We start from the raw sequence: 23,126 nt of genomic DNA on the forward strand, positions 1-23,126 counted from the left end.
AAGGCTTACAAGACCAAATCAATGATAGTAAAAAAATTATTATTATTAGCAAAACATGACTAGGTTTAGTTCTTTGAATTTAGGCTTGAAAATTTACTAAACCATAACCCAATTGGTTTATTTAAACTGAACATAATCTAATTGCATTTAGGGTGTTTGGGTTTTTTTGGGGTACACATGCACATGCACACACAGGTACGCATGCACACGTGAATATGCCCACACACACATAAAGTAGTAATGTATAAACATGTAACACTTGAAAAAGAAACATGTTAGAGATGTCAAACTTCACAAACCGCACCTAATTCCATCAACCCATAAAAAAATATCTTTATAATTCCAACACAACTACTCATTCCTATCATGGTAGTCAATTTTATTTTAAGAATTATAAATATTTATTCTACATAAAAATGTTAAGATACATTTAATGTATATGTATAAATTGGTAATAACAAATTAAACAAATTTGATTATGATAGTATGCTTGAAAATAAACAACAACAAAAGACTAACAAAAAACTTAAATTCTACTATGATGAGCTTACTCAATCAACAATGGATCCATAATGCTCTTAAGAGTAAGCTAGAGCTTGTTCACTCAATAATGGATCGATGATGCTCTTCCATTTGGTAAAATCTAATGTCTCTTCAATATTTAATGGGATGCCATTGACAAAGAAATAAGGTGTGCCTGTCACTGCCCTGGAACAACCATACTACATCCAACACAAAAACAAAGTTCAACAAATCATTAAAATGATACAATAAAACTATTCAACTATTTCTAAATCAAATTGTATATTTTTACATCAACATTTTAGATTGCATTTTGTTATCCATCATAAGATATTAGACTTTCTAACATTTTAATAATAGTAATAAAAACACAATCTAAAATATTAATATAAAAATACTAAATTTAATTCAAAATTATTTATAAATTCTAGAAAGCTTTAATCCTTAAACAACACCGGAATCAAGTTACCTTGAATGAGATTCTTGTTGTCATATCACTCGCTGTATTTTGAAAGCCTAATACAAACTCGTCGAATGAACTATTTCCTGTTTTTTCTAATGCAAAGTGGATAATTTGTTGTGTGATGGTTGCAGGAGATGTTCGAAGAGTTGGCCTATTATAGAACTTTTGCTGCACAAAACAAGAAATATTTATCTTGTGTTATAAATAGTCTAGTTTTCCATATGAGAAAAAATTGAACTAAAAATATAATAAGATATTAATTATAAATATGAGAAATAATTATATTTAAATAATAATAATATTTAAATTACAATAGATTAATTAAACAAGTTATATTTAATTTTAAATTAAATATGATATAATATATTATAATAAAAATATTTTTAAAAAATTTATCATAAATAATTAATTAAACTTTACAATGGTAAAAAGGTGGAGTGAGATGTTGTGAGTGTGTTAATGTTAATTTTTATTTTTGCAGGTTAAATTTGACAACCATCTATACCTCAAAAATTTAAATTTATTATAAACATAATACACTTATAAATAATTTAATAAACACAACATAAAAAATTAATATTAAAAGCTTAAGTTGGTGAAAAAAATGGAGATAAAAGAAGTATAAATAGTTTTCGGTGTACTAAATGAAATTTTAATCATTTTGTAGTGGAAGTTATGTGTTTTAATTTGTTAAATTAAATAATCAATTGATATATTTAATAGTGATTAAAGATATTTTGTATTAAAACAAAGTTATTTAATATTGAAAGATATCAAGAATTTAGTTCTTCATAGAACAAGCTCCTCCCATCTATATTGTAGGCAAATCAAAAATTGAACCCATGACCTAGACTACCTAAATTTCTAGAAATATTTAATTTCACATCTTAAGAAAAACATAATTTATCCATGCACAACACTGAACTTTCCAATTAAATTGAAAGGTTCATAGTGTAATGTAAATTTCAAGTCTGCCATCTCAAAGTTCAAAAAAGGTACCAATTTCATTTTTTGAATTCTAGAATATCAAGATATCAATTTATACTGATTAATAAAATATATTTTTATTGATTTTCTAAGTTAAAGGAATAATTATTCATAAATAGATTTTTAGCATCCAAAGTCAGCTTTAATAGAACTAGTAGTCCATAGTAGCATGCTGAGGTAGCTAAGTTGTGGTGCTGGTGTTGTCAAGAAGGTTCGAACTCCATTGTGGTGGTATTAATAAAACTCCATTGTGGTGGTATTAATTTTTTATTAGATTAGCAGGGAAAGAGTCCTGATTTAAGTTACTAAACTAAATAGCAAAAGAAAATTGTCAAAAACAGCAAAAATATATTTAACCAGTCTCAAAAAACCACCCAGCTGATCAACAGAAACGACTAGGAACCAGACAGAGATAACTAGTGCAAGCAGTCAGCATTTTAGAACAATTAATAACTGGACTCGCAGGCCTACCAAAAGAGATCAAATTCATCATAATAAACTCTAATGTGACAGTATTGTTGATTGTTCAAATGAGGATGAGAAACTTCAATCAGACTCTAACAAAATTATTTTGAAAACGTTAAAAAGAATGCATGAAATAATTTTTATATTTTTTTCTAACCATTAAGAAAATTATAAAGATACTAATAACTAAAAAGCATTATAAAAATACTATAAATCAATAAGAACAATTGTAAGGATAAAACCAAGGTTCAGACAAAATTTGAACAGGGAAAAAAATTATTTTGACATCTGCAAACAATTAATATGCAACAACATAACTAGATATAATATTTATCCATATATCCATATATTTTGAGTAAGTGCTCTCTGAAGTTGGGAAATATCAGGTTCACCTGTAGCCTATATTATTATTGTTTCTTGGTTTGGTTTTTTCCCAATTCCCATTTTTATGGTCTACATCCAATTAAATATAGCAAATAAGTAATTATATTGGTAATCCTAGCTGGAAAAATCTACCTTTAATGGATCTAATGTCCAGAAACTTCCTCAGGATACATATCTTTGGCTATATATAAAAAGCTTGTGATAATGTTAAGCAATTTATGAGCTACCCTGGTTTTCCTATTTTTATTGATCACTTTGGTACAGCCTCTCTATTAGAAATTCAAATTCACTGAAGAGCAGAGGCTTTATAAATCATGAAATAATAAAGGTATTCTATCTTTTTTAAGGTTCATTTTTGCTAAGGTGGGCATAAGACAGATGAAGAGTGGCTTTCCTTTGAAGAAAACGGATAAGAGAACCTTTGCCTTGTTGCAGGTTCATCTTAGTTCTCTCCAGTTAATGATGAGTGATAATCTGAAATTTTCTCAAACTCAATCTATTTGATTATATCTTGTTACATGAAGATTTAGAGGTTTTCTTCTTGTAAATTAGAAACTAGATTCCAGTAGGCCTATGTTAGAGTCAGGCAACTTATTTTTTAAGGTTTATAGTTGTACAAATTTTGCTCCTGTTTGGAGTCCAAAAAATGGACACTACTCTAGAATAGATTGGTTTTAGGTATGGTGCTAGAAAGTTCATGCTGATGTCCTGTTCTGATTTTAATCGCCCGGAATGTTTAAACTACATTTTTTATGGATACAACTGGGATACATAGATCCCAGTATCTCTTCCCTTATCTGATTTCAATATGCTCAGTAAGCCTAGACCAATAATATGTCTCCCAAGCTACGCTTCCACTACTAGGGGTGAGCATTTTTGGTAATTAGTTGAAAAGTGACTTTTTGGGTTCTAGCTTTGCCAGCTCGCCTACATGATGTATGAGATCCTTTCATGCAGACAAAGGGGAGCATGAGCAAATTGCTAAAGTGTATTTGGTTTAATGGCAAAATTCATATTGTAGACACTTAGATGGTGCTGAATTCAAATCTTCTACAAGACAAAAAAACAATGATTGCTTATTGGATTAAAAAATTGTCTACAAAGAGGTATTAAAAGGAATATCTAGAGAGGTGCATTGATCGATGTCGAAAATTCTAGACTCTGTAGCAAAGTGTGGCTTGATTTTCCAAAGCTTTTCACGAAAAAAATAAAAGTGTGGTTTGTTTTTCTGGAAAAAAAAAGTGTGGCGTGTTTGGTTTATGGAAGTATTATAGACATAAACAGTGAGGTATTTGGACATATTTGATCATGATCATAGAGATCCTCCTGATATCAGCAGGGAAATAAGGTTGAATGTTTCTCCTTGGGTGACATTCAGATTGCCAATACTAGAATATATTTTGAGAATGTTTTTAAATACAATTTTTTTATAATATGGCAAAAGAGTGGGAGCAGTGGGCATAATCAGTCATGTTCCTCGTAACCTTAAATGGACACAACTGGTTCAGAATCTGCCTGTGGCCTCGAATGGCTGAGATCTACATGCTCCATCTGAAAACGTTCGGAAATTGACTTGTTCTCAATCTTCAACTCAAGAAAGCATTTCTGCAAGATATTCTAGTTCATCTGATGGGGAAGCTAACTGCCTTAGAATGTTTTTGGTGAATAATTCACGAAAACACCATCAATAATTTGGAGGAATGCGTTTATGTTAAGTGAGAATCTCAATGTAATCACTAATTCAGAAATGATTGAAAATAGTAATGAACAGGAACTTCCTCTTCAGGGTACTTCTAATTCTTGTAGTCTTTCCATCTCAAAGGGAATACTGTGTTTGTGTCTAGAAATGTGATTGCACATATTACGGTTGCATGCCCATCAGTGGCTGGTAATGTTAAGTCTGTAGAATGTGGTGTTTTGCAAACTTCTTTACTACAGGTAATTACAGTACATTCTTTCATCCTTTTGTAATCATGGGATCTATAATCTGTTAAACGAATGGGAACGGTTATGTAATTACAGGGACGGGTATTGGTATCTTTTACTAATGTAAGTTCATGTACAAATCAAAGTTTTCAGGTTTGTGTGTTTTGATGCCATTGAAGAAACTGGAGGAGCCTTCTCTTGACTATTTTGGTATTCAGACTTGCAGTTGCAGACCTCCTAAGGAAGCTTCTACAAGGGCAAGGTGGCTATCCTCCTTGTAGATCCAGAATCCAGACGATTGCCCCTTGATTGTCCCGGTGAGAGATATTGATGCCAAAAAAGAATCTATTAGTGTTGATGAACTGCAGATACCAGAAAACCTAATGATTATTAACTCAAGGATCTCTTCGTAGGTGTTGTCACATCTGTTCATAATGATTTGGTTGTTCACCTGCTTATACGAAAAACACCATAGGATATATCTTTAAATGTGATATAGAAAAAGTCAGTTTGAAGCATAGCATATTTTATAGTGAAATAAAGTTGTAAGTATTACCTGTTCAGAATGGCAGCATTGAAAAGTAGATGAACTCATACCTGATATTTGAAAAAGCGCTCAAGTAAAGGAAATGTATAGGATGTGTTTATTTGATTGGCAATGTGCAAGGAACGAGATGCAATGAATGCATTATTATGATACCTGCACAAATGGAAGCAGAGAAGATTTCTAATGATTCAGCTAATAACTGACATTGTTTTCCATTTTGTTGAGTACCAAATAATCCACCCAAACCAAATCCATTATGAGTATAAATTTTACCACAGATACATAACAAGAATAATAAAGATCTATCGATTGTCTGAAATTTACACGATGATTTATAGTAGCTTTAAGGCCTTTGCTAAAATTTGTTTTCCCTTGCATGTAAGGACTGATATTAGACTAAAATAAAAATATAACAAAAAATGGTTTGTGAAGCATTTAATCTGAACAAGTTCAGTTCAATGACTAGTATTCACCAGTGGTGGGCAGAGGGCAGAGATGAGGAAAAGGTTTATCACTGTTTACGAAGTTAGTAATAAAGACGCTTGATTGTGGATGATAGTCTATAATTGAACATCATGTGTTTGACCGTATCCAATGTGCTCGATAATGGCTATGAGGTCCATGCATATTTTTCGGTGACATTTTGAGCGAAAGAAAGAGGACTTGGTCAAGACAAAATAGCAGATGGATGAGTAAATGGAATATATATTTAACTATGTGTCCCATAGGCAACAAAGAGATAACATATGTTGTCTTCGATAAATTTAGCAAGCATTCTTGGGGTAAAGTGCTCAAGAGAAAAAGGAAATTCTATACTGAGGAGTTCAATCCCACTTGTGCTCTCTCACAAAGCATACATAAAGGCTCGTATCCTGTGGAAAGCCAGAATCCTCATTGCTCAATTTATAACTAACGCTCATCAACTTCCATGTGAATCTAGGAGGTCGAAAGTTGAAACTGCTGAAAGAAAATTGGGAAGAAAGGGCATGTGTTCTTTGAACTTTTGGGGTGGTTCAATCTGAAAAACACTTCATTTTGGATTGTGATGCCTTTTGCGACATCAGGAGCAATTATGTTAATATCTTGATAGCTGGGTCATGGTATATTCTTTTTGGTGAAGGGACTGTTGAGAAACTGGAGGAGCTCAATATTGTGCTGCCTAGAAAAAGAACAGAACTTTTAAGGCAAAGATTGCAAAGCTGACTTTCCCATCAGCTATTTAATGTTTAGCCTCAAGGACATTAAAAGGTCTTCTTCTTCTTCTTCTACAAAGGCAAGTGAAATGAAGTAATCTCTTTAATTCAAAGGACAAACACTTATGATCCTTTAATTTGTAATTATGTGCATTTCTATATAGGAGTTGATATTATAGATTGATTAATCATTGGATAGAGGACATTCTAGTTCTGCTAAGACTGTTATTATCTTCATCATTTTATCAACTCCTGCCCTAAACCATTTCTGCCAATTATATATTTTCTTATAGCTTCCAACAATTAAAATTGGAACACAATCTACCCAAAAAATACAGCAAACGATTTCAATGGATTGTGGAAAACTACTATCTACAATTAGATTTTACAAAAATGACCGTTTTTCTAAATGCTGAGAGAAAACTGGTCTTAAAATTGCAAACCTTGTGAATACTTGATGCATTGGTTAATATCAGAGTTGTGCAGCAAAAGCTACTCAACTAGAAAAATTATATAAAATTGGCATTGCTTGAGGACAAGCAATTTTGGGGAAGGAAGGGCTAACAGGTTCTTGTTGTCACAAAAGTTTGCACCCTTTCCTGAAGTTTGACCTAAAGGCAACCTTGTGAAACATGGAAACAATCTCCGAGTTGTGGGACTTGAACAATGAATTTGAGTCTCCGGAGAAAGCCGGTTTCCTTACTATCAGGGTGCACCTAACTACTTCTTGAGAGGAAAAGGGGGAAGGAAATATATGAAAATCAAACTACCTAATCTAATCTAGAGGGGTGATACACCAAACAGTGTGTTCAATCTTATCTCTGCCTAGAAATACATAGTTCATCAACATAATCTTAACATACACAGATTCAATCCTTGCTTAACTCAATGATCATATGTAGATTAGAAACCAAAAGAATGCTATAAGGAAGAGCTTCACTCTATATCATTCAAAGGCCAAGTAGATACAACCATACAATCAAAGAATGGAGGCAATACATCAGTGTAAGGCAAGAGGATATTGCACAATATATTGATGGAAGAAAGAGATACAATAGAGAATTATATTCACTTAGAGGCAAAGGGAATTACAGTAGTAGAGCATGCAATACATCTAATACAGAATTAGAGAAAAGACTAACCCTTGGAAGGGTTACAAAACTTGCTTTTATAGCTCAAGCATAACTGAGAAAACCTCTATTGAAAGCCAAAACTCAACTATTGCCTTTAAGATGCAGAGAACAATCACTGCCAATCCTAGGAAGATTTGATCGAAGTAGACATCCACGTGCAGAAAATCTAATATTTACATACAAATCTAGCCTTGAAGAGACAAAAATGGTGGCCATAACTACTCTAGCTGAGTAGATGGATAAACCAGGCGGCATGAGAATAAAAACTGCATTTTCCAAGCATGGAGAACGTCAAAAAGTGTTTGCAGATGATCAAAAGGATCTGTTCACCATCAAAGAGCTGCTTGATTCTGTGTTCTCAATACGCCAAGTCAGCTATGTCATCAAGTCAACTGGAATCGAACGTCAAACTTGCCATGCGGCCCTATATCTTTTAAGCACTCTGCCACCTCACACAGTTTTCAATTGCTATATTGACCTACTGACTGCACCTATTCATGGCTTCACAACTCATTTTCCTCATTAAATGTTTAGCCCTGTGAAACTGCAACTGCCTCATTTCATGCCTTATTGCTACTTCGCAGCTTGAAATCTCCTTGGTCCACTAACCATTGTGACTCTACAATGACCATTAAACTAACCGCTCTACATCCTCGCAATGGTTAGGGCATAACTGTTGTTTAACTATGCAACATTGCGACTACTACCCTGGATGACTACATCCTTACTTCGCAGCATCGCAACTAGAAATCATAACTGCAGGTGAATACATGCGATGTTGCACTAGCCGTTTAACTGTAACATATTTCCTTGTTCGCAGCTTTGCAACCTAAGTTTTAAAACCTCAGGTTTAACCTTGCAAAAGTGCGAAGAAGCCTTTCGCCACTTCACAGCCTAAGCCAGGGCCCAGCATTAACTCCATGCGATGCTACGAAGTCCTTTGTTCCTTAACTGTCACGATCACCATTGCAACCTTTGCAACTTGAAAAGTCTTCAATGCTCTTGTTGGCCTGCAAAGTTGCAAAGACATCTTCAACCGTTAATCGCTCTATCACAACCATCACTCTTAACCCATCTTTTAACCCTGCGAAGCCATGATAAAGGGGATCGCATCATCGCTACCATAACTCTGGGTTAACCTTAACTGTAAACGAAGATGTGAACACCATCAACCTGACCACTTCCTTGAATTGCAACTTCGCAACTTGAAACACTAAAGCCTATTTGATTGCTTTCGATGGAGTGGTATCAATTCAATTTATCTGCCCTCATTCGACAAGATACTCCTTCGAAATGATTAACATTAAACTGCCTCCTGACCCTTGCAACAATGCGATGAAGAGGCTCATATGTACCTGGTCCCACCATGACATGCATCCAATGCTTGTATTCCCACTTTACCTAAACTTCATGCATTTTTGAGAAGTGAGAAAACGCCAACCATTGATTTGCTGAAATCTGACAGTCGGGAAGATCGTGGACCCCTTGAGGTATTTCCTTAAGGCAGAACTGACCTGCAATCATGTGACTGACGTTGAGTCACTCCCTTACGACCTAACCTTGAATGCTAGCACTAACAACTGCGAAGCTACACTGATAGTTATCTCGACTACATTGCACTCTCACAGCCCATCTGATGGTTAAGTGATAAACCGGAGTGACAGGGCGATGAAGGGGAATTGCATCGTTGCAACTTGAAATCTTTCATTCGATGCGAAGGATTTTAAAAGACTTGGGGATATAAAGGAAAGAATAAGGTTTTTTACGTATCCCTAACATGATTGCATGGCAAATATAAAAAATTCAAAGAACGTAGACATGGCTATCACCCTGTGTTTATGAAGATGGCAACATTGGAATTTTAGGAGAGGGGCAGAAATGGCTAACAGTTCCCCATATGAAACTTTAATTGTGATATCCTGTCCTTTTCACATTGTCAACCCAATATCTCAATTTTGTGAAGTCTCTAGAAGAGACAAAGTTACAAAGGATAGAGTTGAAGTATAATGGTTTTGAGGGAATCTGATAAAAAAACATTGATAGGCCTTGATATGTTATCCGATCTTCTTGTACTCAAAGCTGATGAGTAACATAATCCATCATCAAAGTATTGAAAACACAAGCATACAAAAGAATACATTCTGTTAAGATACCATAGCAGTTAACATTAGATTGAAGTCATTATCATAATGAAGTAATGAACAGACCTTGGTAATAATAAAAATCCATAATTGGAGATTATTAAAACTTAGCACTCTAATTCTATTGGAGAAAACTCTAACATTGATAGAGTATAGAGACGAATAGTTAAAGATTAATTTGTAGACAACTAATGATCAGGGAACATCGAGCATATAAATAGCTAATTAATCGAGGTTGGTTAAGTCTTATGATCAACTAAGATAAAGGGACAACATTAGATAAACACCCTAGCAAAATAGAGAGTATTGATCACTATGGAAGTAAACCTATAAGCATGAAAAGAATGATTTTGCTAATCTAATTATGATTAATATTACCAACAATGATATATCATCATTGTTCAAGATAGAGAAGAAGGATAGAGCAATTATTTTCAAGCCGGCGCTTAAGCTAATAGACTAAGACAAATTGGAAAATAGAAATTTAAGGTTATGAAGTCTTGCATGAATAAAGAACGGAGGAGTGGGATTCTGATGTGCCATGTAAGACACATCTGCCAAGTCATATGAAGCAATTAACATAATTGCAGACTGAAAGAATTTCACATAATGTTAAAAAGAGGGCAATATGTAAAACTATCAATGCCATCACCAACAAGATAAAAGTAACAAGATATCAATGCATAATCAGAAACAATTAATGACTAAAGATTGATACAAATAATCAAATACTATAAACAATTAGTATAGAGCAGTGGTGGAAAATGGAGATTTTCCCATGGCCACTATTTCCTTCATAAACTAAGAGAAGTCGGCAATTAAAGAATTAATAAAGAAGTGGTTCTCTCTACCAAGAATTGTGATGCATTATTATTTTTAGAGCTGCAATTAAATATTGTTATGAAGAATGAAGGAACATAGGACATGACTTTTAAGGAGTGACTTATCATTACAAATACAAAGTATAAGAAGGCAATTGTTCCCACTTCATTTTGGCATCAAACGATAAATATAGATTTGAGGTGGATGAACAAAAGGATCCGAAAATTTATTCCTTTTTTCTGATACAACAAATCAGAAATTAGAAAATATATTTTGTTCTCATTACTGAATATAGAGCAAGAAAATTATAGTGTAGATGCATGACCTGCGTAGGTTGTAGTTTATCTATAAGATAATTACGGATTCACAGATTATTATATTTGAATTAGGATAAAGAACCATTATATGGTTTAATATATATTTTATATATCTGATACTAATAATGAGATCAGAATTATATATCAGTTGATATATATTTTATTTATGTGTTTGTACATATACCCCTAATATATAATAATATATACTTAGTCAATTCCTTTATCACTCACTTTTTTACGAGGATAGGTTGGTGTTGTGTAGGGAGAGGTGGGGTAAAACCTCACAATGTAGGAGGAAACTCCCAAGATGGCATAAGGAAGGGGTTCTCAAGCCTTGAGGGAGCCTACTTGTAGATTTGTGTCAAGTGCTCTATGGCAAGTGAATCTTTGTTCTTCTTAAAATTATTGATTAGGAGAGAAGTAAGGAATTAGGGCTTAAGTATGTGTTGTGGGGTTTTCACACCATCACCCCATTGCAAATGGGGACCCCCTTTTGTCTCTTGGTCTTGTCCTTTTGGCTTTAGTTCTTGGTAGTCTTGGACTCGGTCTTCTAAAAATCCCCTCTTTCGAATGAGAATTGGTAAAATTGGCCAAGTCAGGAAGTGTTGTCCATGTGGCTCCCATAAAAATATTTGCTTGTTTGAGAATTGAATGTCTTGACATACTATTTTTAGTAAGTCTATTTATAGTAAATTTCACTACCTCCCAGATTGACCTTATTTTGACTTTGGAACAACTTACTATTTTTAGAAAGTCTATTTTTAGTAAATTTCACTACCTCACGGATTGACCTTATTTTGACTTTGAGACAACTTACTATTTTTAGAAAGTCTATTCTGGCAATAAGTGAGCTCTGGTTGATCAAGAGCCAAAAGTTGTACATATGTAAAGAGCGGTACTGATATTAGCCATTTACATTATCAAAAGATTGTCTTATAAGCAGGTGAATGGAAAAGAAAGATGTTGAAACAAGCATGTCTTATGGGAGAGCACCACTCTAATCAACAAGCACGTGTGTTGTGGCAGCATGGCTAAGAGAAATCCAAAAGGATTAGGAACCAACGAGTGCAGAAAAGTCCACTGGCAAAAAATCCAAAGCAATCAGATTTCAAAACTAATCTGGATCTACAGAATTGCAGATTTCAACCAAAGACTGCAAGAGAGAAAATATTGCCACACCTCGAAAAGTTATGAAGAAAATGTAACCCATTCAAGAGGATTCAAGTTACGTTATTCTTAATCATTATAAAGCTTTTGTAGGTCTCAAAAGCTTTCAAGTTGAGGATTTTATGATTCAGACTACAAGAGCAAAGCAAAGAAAAAATACAACCAAGAATAAAAGAACATATTTTTAATGATTAAAGCATAAATGAGAAGCTTGGCACTTAGGCTTGTGTCAATTGTGGTAGTGCATTATGCAAGTAATTTTCAGATTTTAATTTTCCCACAAGTGTAGAGTGGAAATATCACTCAAGTTCACAGAGCTATGCTAATCATACAGAATAACACAATTGAGATACACATAAAGTAAAACATAGAATGTACCATTAATACTACAATACCAATAGGTGAGGAAATGGTTTCTTTTAAAAATACCAAAATCAACATGTGTACATTGACAATATTCCAAGTACTTATAGAAGGGTCGGTTGGTCGGAAACCAACCGATGCATTCCCTCACCTCCTAACTACCCCGCCCGACTAGCTTTAACAAGCACTAAGCATAATAGTTACTTTATTCCGACTACATCTATTCCCCCCAAAAAAAAAGTCATCTTCCAGACGACTGTTGAACAAGAAAACAACAAAAAGAACTTTGACTCTAAGAAGGATGGAAGGACATCCCTATGCTCGGAGCTCCCTATAGCCATTGCAAATCCCTTTAAGCTGGCTTTTGTTTTGCCTGAACACCCTGTAGTACCCTTAAAGCCTCCATCTTCTTGGCTTCCGATGTGGCAACCTTGCTTTCCAATTCAGCTTTCTCTATTTTCCAGGCTTCTTGCATTGCAACTTTCTTGGCTTCCCATTGATGTTGAGTGTTCTGCCTTTCCAGCCCCCATGCTTTAGCCAGGCTTTTCTTTGTGTCATTTTCCCTTTGCTTTTTGTCATCTTCTTTATCTCCTTTTCTTGTAGTACCCTAGGTTTCTTCTTTTTGGAATCAATAATATTTCCTCTACTCGGGTTTTCTATGCTTAATTTCACCATTATGTGTTGGTGAGTCAATTCCAAAATTTCTTTAGCTACTTGTATATGCCACCTGTACCAACCATTTCTGTGATGTGACTATTTGTAACAAACTTCCACATGAGGGAATGTGGTACGGACTAAGTGCGTGTAATAAGGCCCTGAGCTTCCTCTTGTCTTGGAATTGATAGGTACGGTTGTTTGTAATACTTCTTGCCATTGTACAGACTCCACACGTACAGATGAACTCTCCCATATGGGATTCCGTACGGATGCTACTTCCACTTGTACGAGCTTTTCCTCTCCTATGGATGATGTCTTAAGTGTTTCTTCCCTTGCCTCTGGTACGAATGCCTCCCGTACTCCCTCTATTACCTACTGTATGGACGCCTCATGTACTGATAATGCCCGTTTGAAAATGCCCTATCGTACTCCTTTTGCCTTCAGTATGAATGCCTAGTGTACTTCCTCTACTGCCTACCGTACAAAAATCCCATGTACTAGCCTCTTCAGTATGGATGCCTGTCATACTAGTTGTTGTCGTACAGATGCCTGCCATATGAATGTATGTCGTACAGGTGTGTTCCATACGGGTGTCTTTCGTACCTTCGTCGGTATTGTCTTCTTCCTCCATACGGTGCCCTTCTTAAAAGTTCCCATGAATTCCTCCTGCTGTATGGATGTCCATACGACTGTTCCTTCTTCTTCAAGATGTACGGCTAGTGCTTCCTCTGGTATGACCACTCATACGGCTGTCTCCTTCTGTGCAACTTCTACTTCCTTGTCTCATATGACTCCTTGTACAGCCTTTAGTATCCTCCTCCTGCTAGCTCCGTCCATACTTATTCTCCTCGTATGGTTGTTGGTCTCCCTCCATACGGCTGTGATTCTAGTATGTGTTGATATGGCTTTATAAGACTTAGGGTGGACATTTATTTCTTCTTCATTACTTTCTCCTTCTGTACTTAGGAAATAACTAGGGACCCGTTCTTTCCTTTCTTCGTATATTTTTAATTTAGACCCATAGATGAGGCCTTTTACCGGTTTATTATCTAGAGTAGATAACTTTATTGCCCCATTCTCTTTATACTCCGTGTACTCCTCCGAGTACCTTCCTTCCGACTGAGATTCTTATATTTGCAACATATTACATTCTCCATGGAAAACTTCATAGTCTCCCATTTTCCAGTGGATTAATCCATTAAGGGAACTTGTGTCATCGTCTAAGCATTCCCCTAGTCTAAGCACCCGTTCCTCATCTGGTTCCATCCCTTCATAGTTTTCTCCTCCAGAGTCTGATGCCAAGTCCTAACTTACTGACTGGTTCCTAAGATTTATGATGTACTTTCTTCCTTCAGACTTAATAGATAGTGTGTTCCTTTTCCAATTATGATTAGCTTTTGCTACAACCAACCATCCCCTACCTAATAAAGCATTGCACTCTTTCTTCTCTAAAGTGATAATCACAAAATCCAGAAAAAATTGTTGTGTACCAACTATGACTTTTTGTCCCATCAAGGTTCCTATACTCTTGATTTCATGTTGGTTGGCTCCCACTCGTTGAAATGTCGATGGCCAAAGTGTAGGTTTCCCTATTTCCTTCCATGCTTCTTCAAATAAAACATTTACGCTAGAACCTCTATCAACAATGGTATTTGAAAGCTGGCACCCTAATATCTCCATCTCTACTACCGCTAGTGTTCTCCCCATTCCTATAGTGAATAGGGTATTGTCTTCTGTCTGTACTTCTCCTTCCTTCTCTTTCTTTGAAGTTGTCCCTTTCTGGTTTGCCCCCTGAGTTAGCGCTACCTGCAATTGGGGTAGTGTTTCTGATAAATCAAAGATTCTTACTGGGATAGTGGTTTCCAGTACTTGCCTCACAATATTTGGTACACCCCTATTGGAATAGGTTTTTCTGGCCTTGTCTTTCCTTCCTCTCCCATGCTATCTTAAATGTAGGTTAATTTTCTAGCTTGCATCCTGGTGATTGCAAGAATCTCACCTTCTGAATCTTCAATATCTAACATATTTACCCCCTTCTGTCTCGAGCAATTCACATCCTCATAATTGCCTGGCCCACACCATTTACAGAGCATTCCTTCATTTTGTCCATTATTGCTTTGACAATCACGTGCAAAATGTCCCCATTCATTGCATCTCCTACATTGGATCATCAGCCTCTCCTTAGAATCATACTGGAGTGGACGCTGTGGTGTTCTGTTATTGTTGTTGTTGTTGCTATTATTATTACTTCCTCTCCTATTATTTTTGTATCCTCCTGGTGAGGCTTCCGTATTTGCATTCTTCGGAGGGGTGGAGGGTGGTGTAGATTGCTCCCCTTGGGTAAGGAATACTTGAGCACTCTGTGTTTTTAAATTGTAGGGACAATCTTTAATTGCATGCTCCAATACCTGACAAATCTCAAAAAATGCTTTCTTTGGGCATGCTCCTATTGTATGGCCTTCTTTTTCACAGTTAGTGCACCAGAGTTCCCTCCCTTCTTTCCTTTCTTCCTTACTCCCTGCCACTTCCTTCATCAATCGCCTCAGGTCTTTTCTCAGTGCTTGGATGGTTCTGGATTCTTCTTTTCTTTCTTCGGAACTTTCACTCGCACTTCCATGCCTTCTTGCCTTAGAAGTTTTGTTCTCGCTTTCTATGTCCATTACACAAGTACACGCATCCCCAAAGGTTGCTGGTGGAACTATTTTCATCTTTTTCCTAAGGGACGGTGTTAATCCTTCAATGAACCATCTTTTCTTTAGTCCATCCGCAAGCTTGTTGTCAAGTTTCCCTATTAGCTCTTTTAGCCTTCTACTATAGGTTTTAATAGATTCATTCTTCGCTTGTCTTGTGTTATAAATCTTCGTTACTATTTCATCATCATCCCTTAGGAATCTAAATTCTTCCTCAAAGGCTCTGCAGATATTACTCCATGTGTTTTTCTTTGCTGCCTCCAGATCGGTATACCAGTCAATGGCTATACCCCTTAGTGTGGCAGGGAAAGCTTTTAGCCACTCAGCTGGGTCATTTCTCCATTGGCTTGCCATATTGTTATACATGTTTTACAGTAGCGGGCGAGGTCCTCCGAGCCATCCCCTATGAACCTTGGCAATTTTTGTTTGTCTATTTCCATTATGCGGGTCTTTTTCCCTCCTGGTGGAACACTTCTTCCCGATGGAACTCTTCCTCACGATGGAACTCTTCCTCGTGATGGAACACACCCTCCTGATGTAATACCTCCTCCCAATGGAACACTTCCTCACGATGGAACTCTTCCTCCTGATGGAACTCTTTCTCCCGATGGAACTCTTCCTCCTAGTGGAACTCTGCCTCCTGATGAAACACTCCCTCCCGATGAAACACTTCCTGCGGACAGAACACTTACTCTCGATGGAACACCTCCTCCCAACTGGAAGTTTGCTGTCAAGGAGGAACTACTGAAAATATCCTCTTCTTCTTGACTTTGCTCCTGTCAGAGATCTCTCCCTCCAGGTGTATCTGGATTTCTGTATCCCAACTTCCTTGTTGGTGTCTCCGAGATGACCAAATTTGCTATACCTTTGATTGTATGCTCGACCAGCCCTTCTTGGATTCTCATGGAATCCCCTTGTCCTCCCCTCAAGTTGCAACCTCTCTCCTCCTACTGCTGGAGACATAGTGTCCTTAAGGCAACTTCTTCCTCAATTTCTTCTTCTTGTACATTCCTGGGATATATGTTTGGAATCAGGGGCATGAATCAATTTTATTGTCTTTTCTCTTTTACTTGTAACAAATTGCTTGCTAACAGGCGAGGAATCTCTCCCAGGAGATCGTACGCCACTAGTGGCACTAGAAGTTCGTCACGTACTGTACCTTCAGGGCTTCCCTTCGTATGTACTGATCGACCACAACTTCCCACACCGTCACCAAATCATGTGTCAACTAATCTTCCTTGTTTACTTCCTACTCTTCCCGTCACTATTTATTACTTGGATGAGTGGTACAAAGGCCCTTCCCATTACTCCATCCTACCGACCTGCAGGTTCAAACTTGGGCAACAACGCCAAAATATAGAGTGGAAATATCACTCAAGTTTACAAAGATATGCTAATCATACAAAATAACACAATTGAGATACATATAAAGTAAAACATAGAATGTACCATTAATACTACAATACCAATAGGCGAGGAAATGGTTTCTTTTATAAATACCAAAATCAACATGCGTACATTGACAATATTCCAAGTACTTATAGAAGGGTTGGTTGGTTGGAAACCAACCGACACATTCCCTCACCTCCTAACTACCCAGCCTGACTAGCTTAAACAAGCACTAAACATAATAGTTACATTATTCCGACTACAACAAGTGCTGTGTTTTTTCCAGAGTGATAGATTTTCCTTCATGTAAGTGGTAGCTGTACATGTGCCATAGCAGTTTTCTCCACTGGTCGCAGTTTTGACCTCATGTAAGTAGCATTTGTGAGTGTGCCCAAGCTAGTTTTTCTTGCTGAAGGCAGTTTCAGCTTGACATAAGCAACAAAGTTGCATCTTCTAAAAGCATGAGAAGTATAAAGGTAGAAAATGATATCTCCGCAGGTCCTTGGCATTTCGGATCCCCGGTTCAACTAATAATGTCATTCCTTAGCATAAAATACTGCTAGGGATTATAGGCGAAAAAGTTTATAGAAGGAAGCTATTATTGCCAAGAGTGATCTGAGCAAGTCTTGAGGAAAAAGAATACCCCACAAGTGATCTAAGATAAGATAACACAGATCCATTGTTCCTGAGTGTTCAGTATTGGGTTTTCCAGGGTACATACTTATTTCTAGCTTGCATTTCTAAGTGCGTTTGATTTTTTTCTTGCTGACTTTCGTTCCCTGCAAATATTTTTTCTATTTCAAGCACTTAAGAGAGCATAAAAAGGGATCCTACACTGAATAAAACATAGCACCTGTTAATAGCAGCAGTTAGGAACCGAATACATTCTTACATGAAGTTTAAAAGTTCACATACTTTTTGTTGCACAACTGCCCTTGTGAAGTTTGAGCATGGACCATGGCATAGGTGATGTATAAAGTGATATGCAAAACTATGAGAATGATTAAGATTGCACAGTAAAAATATATGATGTTCGCAGTCGTAGAGCTCTAGAATGCATCATTTTGCAACTCCAGATTGATGTTTCAATACTATAGAACGTGGGGACAGCATACAGGGAAAACAAAATCTGTGATGATGAATTATGATTGGCGAATCCACAACAGTTGCAGATCACTTCTCCTAGAGTGGATTGGTTTTGCGGTTGCCATCCTACACAAGTTTAGGAGGACTATTCAAGTCAACCTTCGGAAAATGACTTCAATCTTAAGCAAGAAGTGGATTTACGTATGGCACGAAATGTCCTCATGCTACACAAAAGTCAGGGCATTATATAAGAAGTAAGGGCACTATATAAGCTTATCACACTGTTAAGAGCTTTACCATATTAACCAGCCAAAACAGAAAAGTGCTCTCTAAATATTACTTATTATCAGCAGTAAATTGAATTTGAGATGCGTTGATTAGATACCAATCAATTCAATATTACAAAGAAATACCATATATGAACGTAAAAGAGTACACAACTACTTCGAATCAAACAGTTCAGCTTGATTAAGTCAAAATTAGAGGAACAGATTTCCTTAGTAGTTTGAAGTTCACAGGTCCAAATGAGCACAACAATAATGGAGCTTTCTTCAATTTATGCATCACTAGGAAACAAAACTCAGGGGCATCGTTACACATACTCAACCTTTCTACTCCAATGTTTTCTACTAGATTGAATGTATTTCTGAGGCCGGTTTTCGTTGCAAGATTGGTCACAGGTCAAAGCTTATGGATTAGAGAGGGTAACAACATATTTATGGTGAAAAGAAAAAAGGCCTATTTTCCCATAAGAAGGGTATACATGACGATCCTGAAGTCAAAACTCAAGGTTTACAAAATTTGAATAGTATCTATGAAGTAAGTTTAAATACTCTGCATGTTCCCACAAGAGGAACCTCAGATGCCAACCAACGATACTGGCTTGGCTGTGATCTAAAAGATCTGCATTAACTGAGATAGGAAATTATTATATGGGTACAAAGCGTAAGAAACAGATAGTGGACTACAGAAGAGTGGTCAATATAAGGCAACCAAAGAAAAAGGCAAAGATTGAGTTACATGGATTACAGTTCAATTCACTTAGTGCGGCTTCACAACAACGGGTATTTCAAATTAACTAAATAGCAAACTAATGTGCAAAGATGTCTTCATGGATCAGATAGGTTAACAATTGAATTAATCACGTCTTAAACAAGAATTTTCTGTTTCTTCGTGGTTCAGATAAATTTTCAAATGAACTAAACTCATCTTGAACGGGAATTGGCAGTTTCAAGCAAATTTAAAGGCCCAACATAGGATTCAAATCATCCATACTAGTGCATCCTCTAAACCTATTCATTTTCAATTAATTCCTGCTGAAATTGAAAATATTCAACTGTAGTGTAATTTTGTAATTCTCCAACAAAGACTGTGCACAGATAACATACGGTAAGGCAAAAGGGTGTACGATAAATGTGATACTGTCTTTATAGTAGCGAAGAGCTTCCTTCAATGGCCACCATGAATCTCTGCTGTCTGGGCAGAGGGGGTCAAAGAATGCCTCGACAAGTACCGAATCGGCTGATACTCTGTTCTTATACACAAATCCATCGTATCTTCGAGGAATGGGGAGCTGCGATGCAGTCCTTACCACAACTGACAAAGTCACCAACACTGACAATACAATAGCCTTTCCTGTCGCCATTGCTGCTTGCGGTCTGAGCTCCCTTCTCCAGGCGATGTATAGTAGATAATGAATAGGGACCCGCCAGCGTTGAATATAGAATGCATTCACCCCATAAAGCACGGTAAATTAGTAATGTCCCAGACCCCGGTGCCCGTTACTTGTTTTATTTCTCAAGTTAGATGACTCCTCCAAGGTTGGACACTGTTTTTTAGAACTGAAAATTGGCTTGGAAGGTTGGTCGCTGTTTTTAAGAACTGAAAGTTGGTTTTTTTTTGTGTTTTTTTAATGGAGGGTTCAGATCTGTCAGGCAGTCGAAATCATTTGGGCACTATTCCGGCTCATCCCTTGATGCACTCAGCAAGACTTATTCTTGGTGGGAGCTCTTTGTGAGTCATTCAACTTCACTAGTAGACCAAGGGTATTGGATAAAGCCTAAACCAAAATGTAACATATGACAAGAAAGTGTTAAAAATAATCTTAAGTGTGCCTTGTAAATATGCATTTTAGTTTAGGGTATGGAGGTTGCCCCTAATGAAGGGCCTATTGACTTTTCTATTTTTTTCAAAGTTTATATACTACTTATAAAATACAATATCTATTAAATTTGAGAAAAAAGTTACAAAAAGATTTCTAAATAATTAAGTGATTAGTAAATTTTTAAAATAAAAAATTAAGCAATTTACCACGAAATCTGTAATTTGATTGACAGGTTTGGAAATTTGTTAAATTGTGACTAAAATTTTAAAAATATTAAAATTTATTACTAAATGTCTATATATTTTTATAAGCAATTTAAAATTTTAATAAATTATATATATGCACAACTCAAAATTTTAATTAATAATATACATGTGATTTACTAATATATATATATATATATATATATATATATATATATATATATATATATATATATATATATATATATATATATATATATAATTAATTAATTAAAATTTTGAGTTGTGCATGTGTGTGTGTGTGTGTGTGTGTTTGTTTCTATTGTAATTATTAAATATTTATAATTAATTTAGTATCTTGTAAAATTACAATATAACAAGAGCTTTGTTCGAGCTTGAGTCTGTGCTTTTTGTAAGGAGTCAGAAATAGAGTTGGTGAAGTGATAAATAGATAATCAAATAGCATAGAATCAAATAGTATTAAAATTAACAATCAAATAGTATTAAATTCAACATATGCAAATTATTTATTTGGCACCTATGCTATTATGATAGTTTAACATATATGCACCTAGTAAATGTATAGAAGCAAAGATTAAAGAAGTTGCACAAAATCAATTGCAAGTTGACAAAATCAAGTTTGAGCGTATATTCAACCAGGAAATGATACAAAATCAGTTGGACTACTGTGTTTACATTCAAAAGAGCAATTTGCAAAATCAAAATGGAATAATCTATCATTTTGTCTTGGGGCCAAATTTGTAAATATGTTAGTAAGCATTGCCTAGTGGAATAAAGACAAAGTCAAATATGATTTACAATTTTTGCATTTGCATGGCATTAGATCCAAAAATCAATATTTTTATTATTAAGTGTAGAAAAGCAATGTGTGTTCTATTAGCCAAGCAATCAAGTACAAAATGTATTAGAATTTTAAGAAAATACCGCATATAGAAAATGTTTCAGTTGTTGTAATATCAAACTATGATATAATTTTCATAATTTGACTTGAATAGTTATTTATACTTGTTAGAGTTTTAGGTGACTCTACAACACCCCTAGGATCAAATGAAAGACCAAGATAACTTCCACAAGAGATTGGCAAGACAATTGCATGAAGATGCAAGAATGTTATTAGATAATGGACTTGATTGACATCCAGTGGATTTAAAATGTACATAATAGGCCTCCTTATATATGAGAGGTGATAAGAGAAAATGATTAGGAGAAGATAAGCTATCACCCACACAAGGTGGAATCACATGTCCACAAAAGGTGGATCATCCTATCACCCACACAAGGTGGAATCACATGTCCACAAAAGGTGGATCATCCTCCATTATGCAATGAAGTATGTGCGATGATGAGGATGATAATGTGATAAGTACACTAAAGGTGGAATAAGATAACAACTATGACCACCTAGAGTGGAATTCTCCTGCACCATGTGTTTAATTGAAATGCAAACTTCTAAATGTCTCAATCACAAACTACTATGCAATGCATTATCCTAAGTAAGCTTAAGTGAGTGTAATTAGTGAATGTTTAATTACACCAACACCCCCCTTAAGTGCAACTTAGGGGAATGCACTTAAACTCACAATGCAATACATGAAATGTGAGATCTCATAAAGTGGAGAAAGAGAGAAAACCTCATAGGAAAAATCCTCCTCTAAAAAGAGAGGTGAAAACAAGATGCATGGATGGATGGAGCATTCAAGACCCCCCAAAAATTGCATACATCATTTACATACAAAGAATGATCCCCCCATAGGAAGGAAATAAGGAGACATGATACTCCCCTGTAATGAAGAAGCTCCATGATACTCCCCCGTAATGAAGAAGCTTCAATGTAGATGAAGAATACCTACAAGAAAAATATAATCCAATGCGTACAAGAAACATGTCTCTCCTTAGGAAGAGATAAATACATCAAATCATGAAGAAGCCACTCCATATAAAAAGTGAGGAAGGAGGAAGAAGGTCTCCATGTATGCATCTCTAAAGACTAAATAGGTGTCTCCAAGCTCAAAGATTTTGTCACACCATCAAGCTGACCTATGAGATGGAAAAAACAAGAGAACATGAAGAGTTGGGAAATCCAATCTCCAAAGAAGGTGAAGAAGTATCTCGAAGAGAAACCCCCTGAAATGTATTAACCAAATCTGCATTATGAGACTCATCTAAAAGTGCATCTAGGAATTCATCTAACACTGCAAGATCTAAAGCATAAAGATGATCTTGTTGAATAGTATAACTCATGTTTGAAGAAGTAGGAGGTGGAGGAGTAGGAATTTCAACACTTGTCTCAAGAAAAAAATGATTCAAGTGTCCAATTTTCTCCTCACATGAATTATTCACCCTTGATAAAGGGTTAGGTACATCATGAATATCATCATCATTATCAACAAAATGTGAAAATGAATACAAGTGTGATGTATGATCAGAAACTCCCATAGTTATGACATATCTAGTCTCCATGTCCCTAATATAGACATAATTAGGAGTGAACTCAACAATTTTACCTTGTGCCCCATGAGTAATTTGGTAAATGGAAAGGAGATTAG

At 35.7% G+C, this 23,126-nt stretch overlaps 1 protein-coding gene across 1 annotated transcript; it reads right to left on the reverse strand.

Annotated features, from left to right (window-relative positions):
* Positions 1-333: 333 nt before the first annotated feature.
* LOC149542041 (uncharacterized) lies at positions 334-20,276 on the reverse strand. The gene is made up of 4 exons (XM_089797075.1): positions 19,641-20,276; positions 5,345-5,447; positions 992-1,153; positions 334-722 (listed from the first exon to the last, which is right to left on the reverse strand). Exons 1-4 carry the CDS (start codon positions 19,895-19,897, stop codon positions 579-581), a joined length of 666 nt encoding a protein of 221 aa, XP_089653201.1. The 5' UTR covers positions 19,898-20,276; the 3' UTR covers positions 334-578.
* Positions 20,277-23,126: the final 2,850 nt, after the last annotated feature.

The sequence above is a fragment of the Cupressus sempervirens genome, chromosome 8, assembly GCF_028749045.1.
Source record: "Cupressus sempervirens isolate cs-2001-9-10 chromosome 8, ASM2874904v1, whole genome shotgun sequence".
NCBI classification, from domain to species: Eukaryota; Viridiplantae; Streptophyta; class Pinopsida; order Cupressales; family Cupressaceae; genus Cupressus; species Cupressus sempervirens.